Below are 15,575 nucleotides of genomic sequence, written 5' to 3'. Positions count from 1 at the left end.
TTATGGCGGCAGCTGTTCCCTTTTCTGCAGTTGCCTCTTGCCCGGTGTCAAGTCTAGAATCCAGTCCAGTCACTGCTAAAGCAGCAGTTTGGATTGACTCTAGCCTAGCCGGTGGTTCGCAGCTACCTACCTTTCCTTACCTCAGTCACTCAGTCACTCACGCTACCCTCGGGATAGCCTCTCGGCGTCCCCTGCTTCCTTTTACGTACCGCTCTCTCAGTCCCCTTCCGTTTCTCCAGACTCGTGCACGCTGCTCGCCCACTCACTGCTCTCTTCCCTCCACCCTCACATCACAGTGCTGCCATCAGATCACTTTACTCTCAAAACTGCCCCCTCACCCCGTGCATCTCTTTTCAACTTCTCTACAACATCAAAACAGCCACACCTGTATTCCCACGCTGTCAACGTATACCGTATACGGCCATACATACGCAAACAGACAAGGACCCTGACCTGCCGTCCTGGGAGTCCTACCTCACGCCAGCGCACATTGTCTTTCCCTCTGTCCCCTGCTAGCGGCTCTTGCAGCACCTGGGAGGTAGCTGTCGTCGGGTCGAGAAGTGCCTCCACCCCGGCTGTGCTCCAGGCCACCGCACCCGCCCCCGAACCTCACACCGGGGGGTTCCGCCTTTTCTGGGCGTAGAGCTATCGCCTCTGCTGGAAGCATCACGCGAGCTGCCTTCCGTGCCCGCCGCAACTTCGCGCCTTCTTGATCCTGCTGTCTCTGTTCGCTTCTGCATGGTCTTCTTCACGCGTCGCTCCTCGTTGTTTCTCTCGTCGTAGCAATATCTCAGAAATAAACGTGCACGTCGACGAGCCGTCAAGATGCCATCAGCCAAGACTAACGGCATCGGCATCCAGGTGGAGGACCTCAAGATATGTGTCGTCATGGTCGGTCTGCCCGCCAGAGGCAAGAGCTTCATCGCCCAGAAAGGTATGTTTACAACGCCATCACACAAGCTTCGGCACGACTCGCGCTTCGGGGCCCCCAACTTTCAGGAAATCGTTACTGACCTTTCCAGCGCAACGGTATCTGGGATGGCTCTCAATCAAGGCCAAGACCTTCAACGTCGGCAGCTATCGCCGCCAGGAAGATGCCCACCCCTCGGCTGACTTCTTTGACTTTCACAACGCCGAGGGCGAGCGGAGACGTCGCGCCGCCGCCGAGAAGGCCATCGAGGACATGCTGGCTTGGTTCCGCCAGGGCGGTGTCATCGGCATCCTCGACGCCACCAACTCCACCAAGGAGCGCCGCAAGTGGGTTCTCGACATCTGCACCAAGGAGGGCATCGAAGTCCTCTTCGTCGAGAGCAAGTGCGACGATGAGAACCTCATCATGGCCAACATCCGCGACGTCAAGCTCACCTCCCCCGACTACCAGGGCCAGGACCCCGAGGAGGCGGCCCTCGACTTCCGCAACCGCATCCGCAACTACGAGAAGGTGTACAAGTCGCTCGACGAGGACGGCGACGAGGATGAGTACACTTACCTCAAGATCATGGATGTCGGCAAGCAGGTCATCATCAACCGCATCCAGGACTACTTGCAGAGTCGTGTCGTTTACTACCTGATGAACCTTCACATCCGGCCTCGTTCCATCTGGCTGTCAAGAGTGAGTCTTTTGTGAGTGGTGAGTGGGACCACACTGACGCGGAACAGCACGGAGAGTCCATGTACAACTTGGACGGCCGCATTGGCGGTGACACAATGCTCTCGCCTCGTGGTGAGCAATATGCCAGGAAACTTCCCGAGCTCGTCAGGAAATCAGTCGGCGTAAGTAAGCCCGCACTCGCATCCCACCCCATGCTCACATCCACAGGACGACCGTCCCCTCACCGTTTGGACCTCAACACTGAAGCGCACCATCGCCACCTCCCGCTTCCTTCCTTCCGATTACAACCAACTGCAGTGGAAGGCTCTGGACGAGCTCGACTCTGGTGTGTGCGACGGACTGACCTACCAGGAGATCAAGGACCGTTTCCCCGAGGACTTTGCCGCACGCGACGAGGACAAGTACAACTACCGCTACCGCGGCGGCGAGTCCTACCGCGACGTCGTCATCCGGCTCGAGCCCATCATCATGGAGCTCGAGCGCTCCGAGGACATCCTCATCGTAACCCACCAGGCCGTCCTGCGCTGCATCTACGCGTACTTCATGAATAAGTCTCAGGCGGACAGCCCGTGGATGAACGTGCCGCTGCACACTCTCATTAAGCTCACCCCGCGTGCCTATGGAACCGAGGAGGTGCGCTACGAGGCCAACATTCCGGCTGTTAGCACCTGGCGCGGCAAGGGCTCCACGGCCAAGCATGAGAACCCGACAGCGGAGTGTACGTGAACCAGAGCGAAATGGATATGAATCATGATGAGAAAGAGCAAGTTTGACTAAGGCTGGATGCAGGAAAAAATAAGTTGAGGCGATGAGCGGATCGGCGTATGGGGGCCATCGGGTCCCACGAGAGCGTGCGGCGGATTTCCTTTTTCTTCACTTGACGACGACAATGTCCTTTCCATTCCAACTCGGCATTCTCTCATCCCACGGCGTTTAAGGAACAACGAAAAGAAAAATACACGCGCAAACAGGAACATTTCCGGCGGTAAAAACGCAGGGAGGCGGCATATCAAAGGCGGGGGTGTCCGACAATCATTCTCACATGGAAACATCATGTTGCTTACTGGCCTCTGAGCGGTCGCCCGTCGTGCTCTGCGATGGTCTCGTAGATTCGGACGTAGTGTGACCCCTCGAAATTGGCCCTTGTCAATGCTTGCTTTTCTTGCTGGAGATCCAACGATAAGTCTAGGATTCATGAAAGTCTCTGGCATGAGGCGGCCGGATGCATATGGTTCTTGGTGGTGGCGGGGGGGGATAGGCATAGAGGTTCTTTTGGGACCGAGGTTCACGGAGGGCTTTCTTTTATGGTTGATCCCTTCGTTTCACCCAGTTTATTTCTCGTCGAGAGTTGCATCTATGTAACAATGACCGTTGCATATCTGAGATGGGCGTCGTGCCTAATGAGAGGCTAGTTTGTTCACTTTCAAGTCTACAATGCCATTAGTGTCATAAAATCAGAGACGTGGGCCTCTGTCGAACGCGACAGGCGACGTCATCTTGTTCGTTTCGTAGTAATATACCTGCGACTTTCGCCATGGAGCATTGGATTTGATTGCCGTGTGTTTAATTGGGCGATCTGCCGGGGAATTATCAGCTTGCAGACAGTCGCTAGCTACGGTGCTTGTCGCCATCTCCCAGCGGTGCATCAAAACGATCCATACACTTTGCAAAGCCGGAACATTTAACCCAATCTTCGCAAAATGGCAAACGTGGAAGAGGATGATGCCTCCCTTTTTTTTTTCTCACGCATCCAGTTATAAATCCAACATAGTTGACCATTGCATACGTAGTAGCTCTGTTCAGTTGAGAGGCTCTCAAGGTGGAAAAATGGGCTTGAAAAGCAGGCAGATAACGGCAGTAAGGTTTCTACTTCCTTGGCCCCCACAAGACAATAAAGGCTCGAGATTTTCCTTCCGCAAGAGTAGAATATCCTCAACTTCCTCAACTACCACCATTCCCAGCTCAACTTCAAGGCCAGCGACGGCGTGATAATTAGACAAGTGAGAGGGCCCTGATTGAGGTACGTACCTTCTCATCCCTCTGATCTGCCCCGCACTTTACCGGACCGGATCAACCACACCCGCTATCGCAAAAGGAGCTCCACTAAATTTTCTCCGCGATAAGAAAAAATTCCCATTGAGACCCTCCAAACCAGCGGCTCGCAAAAGTTGCAGTCCTCCCGCCCAAGCGCAGCTTCCTCACAACCACCACCACACACACAGCCGCAACCATGGACGCCGCCGCCAGCAGCAAGAAGCGCAAGCTCCGCGACGCCAATGGCTCGAAGCCGTCCAAGAAGCGCTCCTCTTCCGGAGCAGCACCCTCCCCCGCCGCAAAGTCGAAGAAGCTGAAGCGCACCGCGCCCGCGCCCGCCTCCGACGACGATTCTGAGAACGAGGATGCCGAGGAGGTCGAGTCAGAAGAGGAGGAAGACGCCGCAGAGACCGCCGAGAACTTCAAGGACGCAGAAGACGACGACGGCGCCGGCTCGGACCTCGACGACGACGTCAAGGCCCCCGCCGCCGCTCCCAAAACCGCCTCCTCCGCCTCCGACCTCCCCAACGCGGACGCCCTCTCGCTGCCCCAGGTCGGCGCCGAGGCGCACGACTTCGCCGAGCTCAACCTCTCCGACAAGACGATGAAGGCCATCGGCGAGATGGGCTTCACCAAGATGACCGAGATCCAGCGCCGCGGCATCCCGCCCCTGCTCTCCGGCAAGGACGTCCTCGGCGCCGCGAAGACCGGCTCCGGCAAGACCCTCGCCTTCCTCATCCCCGCCGTCGAGATGCTGTCCGCCCTGCGCTTCAAGCCCCGCAACGGCACCGGCGTCATTGTGGTGTCGCCCACGCGCGAGCTGGCTCTGCAGATCTTTGGTGTTGCACGGGAGCTGATGGCGCACCACTCGCAGACGTACGGTATTGTCATCGGCGGCGCGAACCGCCGCGCCGAGGCGGACAAGCTGCAGAAGGGCGTGAATCTTCTTATTGCCACACCCGGCAGATTGCTCGACCACCTGCAAAACACGCCCTTCGTCTTCAAGAACCTCAAGTCGCTCATCATCGACGAGGCGGACCGCATCCTCGAGATCGGTTTCGAGGACGAGATGCGCCAGATCGTCAAGATCCTGCCCAAGGACGACCGCCAGACGATGCTCTTCTCCGCGACGCAGACGACAAAGGTCGAGGACCTCGCGCGCATCTCGCTGCGCCCCGGGCCGCTGTACGTCAACGTCGACGAGAAGCAGGAGCACAGCACCGTCGCGAACCTGGAGCAGGGCTACGTGATCTGCGACGCGGACAAGCGGTTTTTGCTATTGTTCAGCTTCCTGAAGCGCAACCTCAAGAAGAAGGTGATTGTGTTCTTTAGCAGTTGCAACTCGGTCAAGTACCACGCCGAGCTGCTGAACTATATCGATCTGCCGGTGCTGGATCTGCATGGCAAGCAGAAGCAGCAGAAGCGGACGAATACGTTTTTCGAGTTTTGCAATGCGAAGCAGGGGACGCTAATTTGCACTGACGTTGCTGCGCGTGGATTGGATGTGAGTTCCTGCTCCCCCCTTTTTCTTGGGTGAAGAGACAATGTGCTAATCGATGCTCGACAGATCCCCGCCGTCGACTGGATCGTGCAGGTCGACCCCCCCGACGACCCGCGCGACTACATCCACCGCGTCGGCCGCACAGCCCGCGGCGCCAACTCCAAGGGCCGCAGCCTCATGTTCCTGCAGCCCTCCGAGGTCGGCTTCCTCACGCACCTCAAGGAGGCGCGCGTGCCCGTCGTCGAGTTCGACTTCCCCGCCAACAAGATCGCCAACATCCAGAGCCTGCTCGAGAAGCTGATTACCCAGAACTACTACCTGAACAAGAGCGCCAAGGACGGCTACCGCAGCTACCTGCACGCGTACGCGAGCCACTCGCTGCGCACGGTGTTCGACGTCAACAAGCTGGACCTGGCCAAGGTGGCCAAGAGCTTTGGGTTCGCGGTGCCGCCGCGGGTGGATGTCACGGTGGGCGCGAGCGGACGGGGGGAGAAGAAGGTGCAGGGAAGGCGGGCGTATGGGAGCCAGCCGAAGCAGGGGACTGGGGGGTATTATAAGAAGAGGTGAGATGAGATATGCTGAGAGATGTTTAGACGGGAAGGGGAACAGATGAAAAGAGGAAGGCAAGGCATCCAACTGTGAAAATAGCACGGCGTCGAGTTTTTTAAAATGGTAATTTGGGACTTTTTCTATTCATGAGACGGATCCTTGCTGATGTGACCCGAGCTACTCGCGGAGGGGGTGTTGAGAGACGTATATAAGGGCAGTAGCTCAGCAAGACCATTTCTTCCCAAGCCAATCTTGTCGGGTGTGAGATCACTGACGAGGGGAAAGATCGAGACAGCTCAGGTGAGCATTGCTCCTTGAAGCCGGCTGCATGACTGCCCCTGCAGGCAAGGACTTCGCGCACTCGCTCGCTTGCTCGCGGCGACGGACGGCATCTCCAAACGTTGCTGCTTTATGTGTATTTCGCAGCGGTACACGAAATAAGTGCATGCTGCACATAAACACAGGTGAGGTACAGCCCTCTCATGCGGCGTATGGTCCATCAGCAGCCCCACGCGGACGCGGCGAGGACTCCAAGTTTCCCTGGCACAAGCAACTGCAAGAGCATTCCTCTTACTTCTGGCTCCATTTTCTGCGTTCCAGGGAGGGGAGGGGCTTTTATCCTCGAAGTCTGGACAGCTGATGAAATCCGAGGTGAATGGTGAACGAGGCTTCGTTTCTGCATATAAAAGCCCGGGGCAACTGGCCGTTTCCATCTTGCAACAATGGACGCAATTTGTGGTAGACATATCCATGCACATTGAGCTTGGAGCAACTTTCCGTAGGCTTCTGTCTGACCTGAAGTCGTGGAGTTAGTCTCTCGGAGTGAGGGAGCAGAGAGCCAGCTCGGTTGGCTCTCGTCGTCCGCCTTGGGCTTTCGGCGTGTATCGTCGGGGAATATCTCAAAAACACGGAGGTAGATAACGGAGGTAGATAAGAGGCCGTACCTGCCGTGGAAGCCCTAATCTGGCCATCGTTAGGAGCCAGAAAAGGTGACATATGGTGCCGTTTCTTTCTGCTACTGGGTGCCGTGGAAGGATTCGATTTTGTTTTGCTCCATCCAATTACGTGTGACTTGAGGTGCTATATATATTCCTCTGGAGTTAAACGTTTTCTGTTAGCTTGTGGACTTGAACGACAGCCGCGTTGACTGACCTGTACCGTCCAGGCATGGGGTAACTGGTATATAAGACGGTTCCTTTTCACCGTCTGAAGAAAGTGAGTAATCGGCACTATTCTAATCAGTATCTTGTTCGTCCGTAAAGTGACCTGTCTCGCAATACCCCAGCACCATCTTTCGAGGCCAGCTTACCCGTGGTAATGAATACTGGTAAGAATACCTACCCTGTAACGGACGCCAAGGGTAAGACTACTTCTTCCATTGCTTTAGGTTTTACAAGTAACATTCGGCATGAGGCATATCGCGATGACAACTGAGTCCGACGACCTTCGTGCGGTGCGGACGATTGCCTCAGACGATGATGCCTGTGTCGTCTTCTTTCTAATGACGGGCTGCTGTTGGATTCATTTATAGCCGATCTCAGAAACAACTAGGTAACGTTGACAAAGCCATTGTCTTATAGGTAGACGCCTGTTTCGGGGGTATAAAAGCGTGTCCGCGTGGCAAAGTCCGTCTATTCTTCCACAAATCCATGTTACCATGATACCCTGCCAAGCTACAAAGGCTAATTCCAGGTGTGCGGCTCGCTCTACATTCCAGACTACCAAAAAGAAACATCGTACTCTTAGTAGTCATAGCGTGACAATAGCTCCTCTCTGTAACCACATTATTCGTCTCTCACATACACGCAAAACGTATGGGACGAGGGACGAGGCACAGGCAGTGACGATTCTGAAAATTGTAATGGCACCTCTTTTTCAGCTCTGGTTATGTCCACGCGGAAGAAGTTGAGGCACAAACAAAGGAGGCACTTCCAACATAATTTAGAGTTCAATTACCTCGCAATTCGAGCGGTTTTTATAAGAATGGTAAAAGCCTTTGACCGTCGTGATTGGGTACGGAGCGCGTCCGGGCCGGCCCCACATCGGCCACCGGAGCCGGATAGTGGCCGGTCTGCCGGATCGTGCTCCGAAACATGTCGGTAAGTTGCTACAAAGATAGTAGTTGTTCGATTTAACATAAAACCTCTCCATCGTCTCGTACAATTTAAAACCCGCAAGTAAGCCACGACCAAAACCAACTAACTCACTGCGTGGCGACAGCGTCCTGCTGACGAGTACCGCAGGCGCTGATCGGGTTCCCTTCACGAATCTTGCTATTTTAGGCAAGAAGCTCACTCCTTTGATTTTGGTCGACTACAGAATGTAGTCGAGATTGACAACCAGTTGTTCGGGGCGGACGGTATGCCTCGCGTGTAAGTCTAGTCCAGTCGACCGAAAGACATGGCTTAGTCTTTACGTCTGGAACCACCATTTGACCTCTATTTCTAACCTTCCTCTCTTTTCTGACGTTCCTGGCTCTACCAGATGGGCTTAATGCAGTGCTACTCGCCCAAGATCGAGATGGGAGAACACGGCTGCCGATTCACTATTTGCTCACAACCAGTTGCTGGTCAGCCAAGACGGGTTCCAGACCGGAGTCGCGGTGCTATCTTTTTATGATTTTAATGGAGCTTTCGGCTTGTAGTGTCAAGTTTGATGAATCCTGACGAGCGCTTTTGCCAGCTGTGGCAGATACGCTTCTAAGCTGTGTGAAGGAAAGACAACCGATGATCAAGATGATGAACAGGTCAAAAGAATGTGACCAGGCTGTCTACTGACAGTAGCTTCGAAGTTGTGCAAGAAACTGCAGCCACGCACGGTGTCATTTGCATCAATTCCGACGTGTTACTTACTATCGTGCTCTCTACGTCAAAATTGGTCACTTAATCCCTGATTATCGTGCAGCGTATTGTTTCTCCCGCCTCAGTTTCCAAGGGAATATAAAGTTGAAGTCTAGATTTGAATGCTGTCACTGCAGCCAAATTCCATCGGAATCAGTCAATGTTAATTCTGCAAATCTATCTTTGTGGCTTCTGTTATCATGGCGTCATCTACTGCCAATTGTTTCATGCATTGAGTCCTCAAAGTGTAGCTCAGAAGCCAAGTATGTGGAAGTCTTTGGTGTCTTGGATGTATGCAGGTAGGTATGGTCAAGTAGATTGTACCAACGAAGACAGCGCTGCAGGAAGGGTTCAGGGCATACACTGAGCCCAATATGCTGGAATATCTGTGGTCATCATGATGCTTTGGCTAGCTATGCTTGTCTCGGCAAATGTCGAAGCTAGATCGTCACATGATTCTTTCAATAACCCCCCGTTGACCGCTGTCGCAGAAACCTTGATATACCAGTAATTACTTCGCGTACTACTTTGAGTTTCAGACTTCTCCTACATAAAACAGACTTTCTTATGCATTTCCCACAGTTGAGCCACACAATATGAGTGCTGAACAAGGCAATGAAGTCTGGTAGGCAGCTAAAGGTTCGCGTATCTCCATTCACTATCGCCGCACGCTGTGTTGTAGCCGCGCGTCCCAGTGTAACATACTTATGGGTTTCTCCATTCTACGTTTATTTCTGTCGGTCTGTGCTTATTTGGGAGGTAATCAACGAAGACTGAGTGTATGAAACTGAGGCAAGATTGAGAGTTACCTAGCCAGGGGTTGCACCGGGACTCGATGAGACGCAATTGCGGCTTCACAGGTCTGAATGATGGAGAATCAACGGCAACAGAAAACCCGGACATCTTTGGTCTGTTGTCTCTTTGAACTTCGAGGTTTCTATATTTATAACTCCCAGAGCGCGCTCGAGCTACGCGTTGCGCACCTCGTGGTTGCTTCAAGATAGCTCGGATGTGAGGTCTTAGTGACCGCCGTCATCCTTCCCTGACGAGCTTGAAAACTTCATTTCACTGTATTATGCCCTCTTTTTGGATGGATTTCGAGTGCAACATAGGCGAATGTAGAGTTCGCTCTGTCCTTTTCGTTCCTGTTCTCACCGCCGGCATTACTGCTGGGAGATCTATTTAAAGCTTCTTGTGAAGCTTCTTTTTGGTGAAAGCAGGAGAAATCTGGCCAAAATCTCGCGGAGTCCACGAAGTCGGTATACACGTTTTTGCTGGTGGCTCAAGAGGCGACCCCAGCAGGGCCGGCGCTGGCCGGGTGCGGAGATTAGCCTTGAGTATGTCATGCGAGTGACCCGTCAAACGTCTCCAGACTCTATTTTTGGTGTATCATTCGACCTAATAGACGACAGATGGTGACGTCTGAGTCTGAGCATTATGTCTTCCCAAAGGTATTCTTGTTCGCCACCCACGGCCACGTAGCGTTTTTGGCTGAGAATATCTGCGACAATGGATTGCAAATCAGATATTTAGTTAGGAAAATCAGAATATCTAGTGAAGTTCTTGTCAAATAGGGCCTCTGCGATAAGGAAGCTAAGTAGACCTCGAACCCTCATTTCTGGCGAGGCTTTCCTATCCCTCTGGCAGGATATATAGATGATTCACTTTCCTATACTTTCAAAACCTCAACAATATTGTGCGATATTACACCCGTCTTTGGACCGAGTGACTTTTCATCAGCCAACCTCGGCCACCTCTACTGAGTCGCCCGAACGGACCTTGTCCATGTGTTGTGTAAGGAGACAGCCAATCATATTGTCGTTCAGTAGCAGTTTTTTCCGCCCCGTATTCATGACCACACAAACGACGTCTCAAGATGGTTGAAAAAAGGCCTCTGTGCGATATCGTGGAGCATCATTCCATGACGCAAACCAGCAGGCGATTAGTATGGTTCATGTCGGCAGCAAGTTCCAACAACGCCGTTCATTTGCGGGTGGCTTGAGTAAAAGAAGCGGTGCAAATCGGGACTTAAATATCTTAGATCATTTGAGTGTGAGATGAAGACTAGGTACAAGTGTTTCACGAAGTCGAAGGTCCTAGTCACACCCTCCCCACCTACTTCGTACCATTCATCAACCACATGTCTCTATTTGCAGTTACAGTAAACGCTGGAGGCAGTCAGCAAAGTCACACAACAAACAATGGCCGGGGAGACTTACTTGGACTGAGCAACACCGGGGCCGGAGCATCCGTCATACGCGCCATCCTGGCTCGAGCACTGTCCAAATTATCAGCAACACATACAACAAGACATTCGAGGTGTTCAAACGCACAGCTGCAGGGCACTCCGCCTGGCACTGAGTCTGAGTGGTGTAAACCTGGCCGGTCCAAGCTAAGACGGCAAGGGGCGAGGTGATGAACAACAGAAGCGCGGAGGATCTCATGGTGACAGATGGAATAGTTTTCGATATGATTTGGAGGAAGAATATGATTTGCGCGTGCAGGATGAAGACCATCTGTCCGAACAGCGACGACGAACGACTCCTATTTATCATCGCCATCGGAATTCCCCTCCCCGAGGAGATCTTGTAAACTCCCCAAACTCCGCAAAGATGACCCGTATCAACAAAACAACGATTCATGCCGCCAGCCCCCGTCCCGCTATTTCCATATTTACAAAAACCCGAGCGGTGTACGAATTCCATATAGTAGAAGGACTGAAAGTCCATCTCCTCGGGGAATAGGGCGGATCCCATCCAATATGACGGGAAGCTAAAATTGTGGGAAGAAGCCCACATGAAATACCGAACGCGACACCGAGCGATCCGATTGATGCGTTGCTGGGGCCGTCGATCAAAGCCGTGACTCGTCTATTTTCTTGAAGATCTTTTCTTCGCAGGTCTTTCTTTGCAGTTGCAGTAACCGCTACAGAGGTAATTAATTAGTACAATGCCCCATACCACGAAAACACAAATGCATAGGAGATGAGAGGCTAACTGGGGGTTCCAACTGTCGGTGCTGATGGTGCAGTTTAGGAAATCATAAGTATAGCTATCACACTAGGTTTCCCCCAAAACCAATATTATCAGTTAAATTCTTTGACAGAGATCTTGAACTCGACTGGATGGGCGTCGTTACTTACAGATGCAGGGCAGGCTTCCTGGCAATCATTGATGGTCTCGTATGCCCCCACGATGAAAGCCGATGCGGCGAGGGGAGAGGCGATGAACAACAGGACGGCAGCAGATCTCATTTTGAAATGTTCTTTGGGGCCTTTTTGGGTGAGGCGATATGATGCAAAAGAATGTAGTAACGAATGGAAACGAGTGTTGGGATGGCGACGAGAGGACGAAGACAATGAAGCTGAGAACGACACATCGCAAGAGACGACTTCTCCTCCTCTTATCTACCAGCGATCGAGTCCCTTCCTGCAAGAAAATGTAAACTAAGTGACTCCTTAATCTACCTATTGTTAGCAACAAATCATGCCCCGTCGTCATTGCCGTTCGAGCGGCGCCACTATCTCGACCCGGCCGGCGAAAAGCTGGAGTAGGTCCCGGTAAAGGGGTCCGGCTCCCACACGGCAGGCCGGCTCCCACACTAAACACGGAAGCTAAATATATGGGACAACGCCGGACCTGATACCGGGCAGGTCCGATCTGAAGTGCGAGAGCGGGAGGGATGATCGGATGGATACAGTCTATCGTGGGACTTATTGTCCCTGCAAGACATCGTCGGAGGGCGGTTGGCAGGGCTGAATGAGCTAGGGTACGTGGCGGCGCCCTAACAGTTCTATAATCTTCAATTTTCGATAGGAATCCTGCTCTGGTCTTCTCTAGAGATCTTTGCAGGACTCCTGGCCACTCACTGAGGGAAGTAGAGTCGCGATAAGGCAATGGCTATGCTGAAGGGCTCACTGTATTCGAGGCGCTGGTGCGGGCTCCGCTTGACTCGTGCCTTTGCGGACAGCCCGCGGGTTGTGGGGACGGGAGTAAGCTGTGGGAGAAGGGACCCGGGGACCGCTAGATTTTCGGGGCTGGTATTGGACCCCGGGCGTGATTGTGAGATTGTGAAATGGCATCTTGGATTGTCGATGTCGCTGCCGGCACGCATCTCAACTTATATTCTTTGGTCGATGAAAAGGCTACTTCGTTCACAGGCGGAGTGCGTACCCGTAAAGCTCTATTAATATCGCCATTTTGCATTGTTAAATTGGTCGCAGGGAAGGGGGCTTCGGGCGCTAAGAGGAGAGTTTGAGCTGTCCAAAGCATGAGGATATAAGCTTAATTCGGGGCGATCACGACATCGGCAGCCAAGACACCATCCAAATGCGCTTAAATTGCTAACCATTGTTGGTAGGGACAACGACGATGTCGAATTTCCTTCGGCTTAGAGAAACGGCCGTTGTTGAGAACACCCGGCGGAATAAGAGAGCATGACGCCATGGACTTTCAGTGTGGTGGACCAGACTCGGACTGTTCGGGTGAATGAGAGTGTGTACCCTCATACTCAAAAATTGTTGGCTCAGAAATGGATATAAAATGAAAGAGTCTGGTCCATGTTCCATTTGCATGCTTCGCCAACTTTTGTCGAAACACATATCTGCCCCTAATGTTCAGTTGGTTCTCGGTGGGAGAGTCGGCCACAGGAGGATCTAAGATCTTTTAGTCAAGGTACTTCAGACTTCATTGCATCACAATAGGTGAAGTCAAGTGATGTTTTCAAGAGTTGTGAAGTCTTCTTTCCGTGTCTGGTTACCTGGGCTGACCTGAGGTGGTTTTCAAAATTGCGACCATCAGCTGGCCTGCCCTTCATTACTTTTTTGTCCCCCCTATGTGTGTCCTGTAAAGAGCTTTTGTAGGCGACAATGCAATGAATGTCGTATGTGAATGAATACCCAGCATGCATTCACAATAGCATGGTCATAGTTCAAGCTCACCTCGAGCTCACCTTGAGCTTTTGCCTGCTTGTCACTCCTTCCGAATTGGCAACAGCGCAACGACAGCAAAACCGTCACCACCACTTCAACAAACCTTTTTGCTTCCCCTTGCCCTCGAATTCCATACCGATCCGGTGCTCAAAAGAAGACACAACAGCAGCTTGAGGACTCACGATACTGACCTCAACCTCCGCTTCCTCTCCGCATCTCACCCGACCTCCTCAGATCCTTCCAACCGCTACGATGTGCATCATCATCTCCACCCTCTACGTGGAGTGCATGCACAAGCACTACCAGAACACCTTCAAGTGCGCCTCGGCCCGGGGAAGCTCCCTCTTCCAGTCGTCGCGTAACTTCACCCTCGAGCGAACGATCCACCTGCCCGACCAGCAGCCGAAGCAGATCCCCCACCCGCTCTGCGACGGCAACATCAAGAAGGCGACCCGCCCCGTTACCGGCCGCTGCAAGACCTGCATTCGCGAGGAGAAGGAGCTGAAGCAGTTGCTTGGTAAGAAGCTATCGAGATACCGTCGTTGAGGCAGAGGAGAAGGCTAGAAGCTGGAGCTGACGATGAGTGCAGAGGACGCCCGCCGTGCCCGGGATGCCGCTCCGGATGATGCGGTCACTGAGAAGAATGCTCGGAACAGCGTGCTTGGACTGCAGCAGCTCGTTGCGGCTACGAAGCGTATGGATCTGGACGATTAAGATGGTCGCCTCAGCTTTGTCGACATCGGAAATGCGCCCCTACATGCTAGACAACGCGGCGTTCGATTACATGTTGGCGGGATAATTACGGAAGCTTGCGATGTTTCGAGGAGCATCGAGATATCGAGCGAAGAATGGCTGTGGCATGGATGCAAAAAGGCATAATTGGAATTCACGATGGAGTTGGGAGTTGGCAGAAGCGAATGTGACACGGACGAACAACGCGGGGCGTCTTGGGCCGGGCTCTCGGGGCAGGGGCGGTTTGAATGACAGCCCCACATGGACCTGCCACTTGCAGAGCCAGCTTTTCGGGGCAGGCAGGACCGGCTTTACGGCGACGGTGGGCAGCTTCCGTTGGAGACATTGATGGCATGGCAGGCGTTGGACCGACCCGAGCAGAAGGAAGGAAGGAGGGGGATCGGCGGTCCATGCTTTTTTGCGGGTGGCTCTTTCCCTTTTCTAGCGTTTATTGGCTGCTCCCCAGCCACTGGCATTTCTGTCATTCGGACACTAGCAACCTGCCACCTTCTAGAGGGACACTAATGAACCGACAATGCGCATCTCTGTGCTTCTGGAACGTGACTGGAGTCTTGGGGTTGAGCTTGATCTAGGTGATTGAATGGTTCGTCGAATGGAGATGGACTAGTTCCCAGCGCCATGTTTTGGGCCACCGATGCATGTTGCACAGTTCTTCAGAGGGGACCTGAGGGGGAGACATTGGGAGGGTCCTGATGCTGATGCAGCATTGGACCGCACCTGACACCTGGGACCATTGGGGGCGCTAGCGGCGAGCCAGGCGTGTTTGCACGAATCCAATGGATGATACGTGCCCCCGGTCATGTCATGCTGATTGATGCTGAGGTGGTGGTGTTCTCTGTAAGGTACATACCTTGCCTGGCTGCCATGCCTTGCTAGCGAACCGCATGAATGGAAACGCAAAGCTTGCATGCAACCAGAACCAGAGCTGACATGTTCGTCCCGTCGAGTCGAGTTCATGCCAGCGATATGCGATCTGAAGGGTCCAATAACTGATGCGTGGGTTCCTGGGGCATTGAGGGTGCAGGCAGACAAACTCAATTGCTCGAGTAGATTGATTGATTGTCCAGGGGAGCGGAGGGAGGAGCAGAGATGCAAATGACGACGTCTCGCTTCCCGTGGAAAGATAAAATCGGTACCTTCCCTCCCCTGCCCACCTCACCTGGCTCCTGCATCTGGCCAAACCCACCCCGCCCACTCCTCCTCCACGCGCACTCACACTCAGAGGTAGCAAGCACGCTGCACCTACCTGGTACCTACCCCGACCTCAGGTCGCAGCGATGGATGGATCCTTCCCAACACCACCAACAGCACTCGACATGCGCCAGCACCTGCACCTGCACCTGCACCAACACGATT

At 53.3% G+C, this 15,575-nt stretch overlaps 3 protein-coding genes across 3 annotated transcripts; 2 read left to right on the top strand and 1 right to left on the bottom strand.

Moving 5' to 3' along the window:
• Positions 1-825: 825 nt before the first annotated feature.
• GCG54_00003580 (ATP-dependent RNA helicase HAS1) lies at positions 826-5,714 on the top strand (the record flags this gene model as incomplete). The annotated part of the gene is made up of 6 exons (XM_045403652.1): positions 826-934; positions 1,023-1,612; positions 1,660-1,773; positions 1,820-2,334; positions 3,806-5,150; positions 5,214-5,714. The coding sequence occupies 6 exons, from the start codon at positions 826-828 to the stop codon at positions 5,712-5,714; spliced, it is 3,174 nt and encodes a 1,057-aa protein (XP_045259840.1).
• A 4,968-nt stretch (positions 5,715-10,682) lies between these two features.
• On the bottom strand, positions 10,683-10,980 carry GCG54_00003579 (uncharacterized protein; the record flags this gene model as incomplete). The annotated part of the gene is made up of 3 exons (XM_045403651.1): positions 10,683-10,704; positions 10,756-10,814; positions 10,870-10,980. 3 exons carry the CDS (start codon positions 10,978-10,980, stop codon positions 10,683-10,685), a joined length of 192 nt encoding a protein of 63 aa, XP_045259839.1.
• A 2,738-nt stretch (positions 10,981-13,718) lies between these two features.
• On the top strand, positions 13,719-14,180 carry GCG54_00003578 (uncharacterized protein; the record flags this gene model as incomplete). The annotated part of the gene is made up of 2 exons (XM_045403650.1): positions 13,719-13,983; positions 14,056-14,180. 2 exons carry the CDS (start codon positions 13,719-13,721, stop codon positions 14,178-14,180), a joined length of 390 nt encoding a protein of 129 aa, XP_045259838.1.
• Positions 14,181-15,575: the final 1,395 nt, after the last annotated feature.

This window comes from Colletotrichum gloeosporioides (genome assembly GCF_011800055.1).
Source record: "Colletotrichum gloeosporioides strain Lc1 chromosome Unknown consensus_74, whole genome shotgun sequence".
Lineage (NCBI taxonomy): Eukaryota > Fungi > Ascomycota > Sordariomycetes > Glomerellales > Glomerellaceae > Colletotrichum > Colletotrichum gloeosporioides.
Note: the sequence above shows the minus strand (reverse complement) of the source record. Positions and strands in the feature narration are given on the sequence as shown.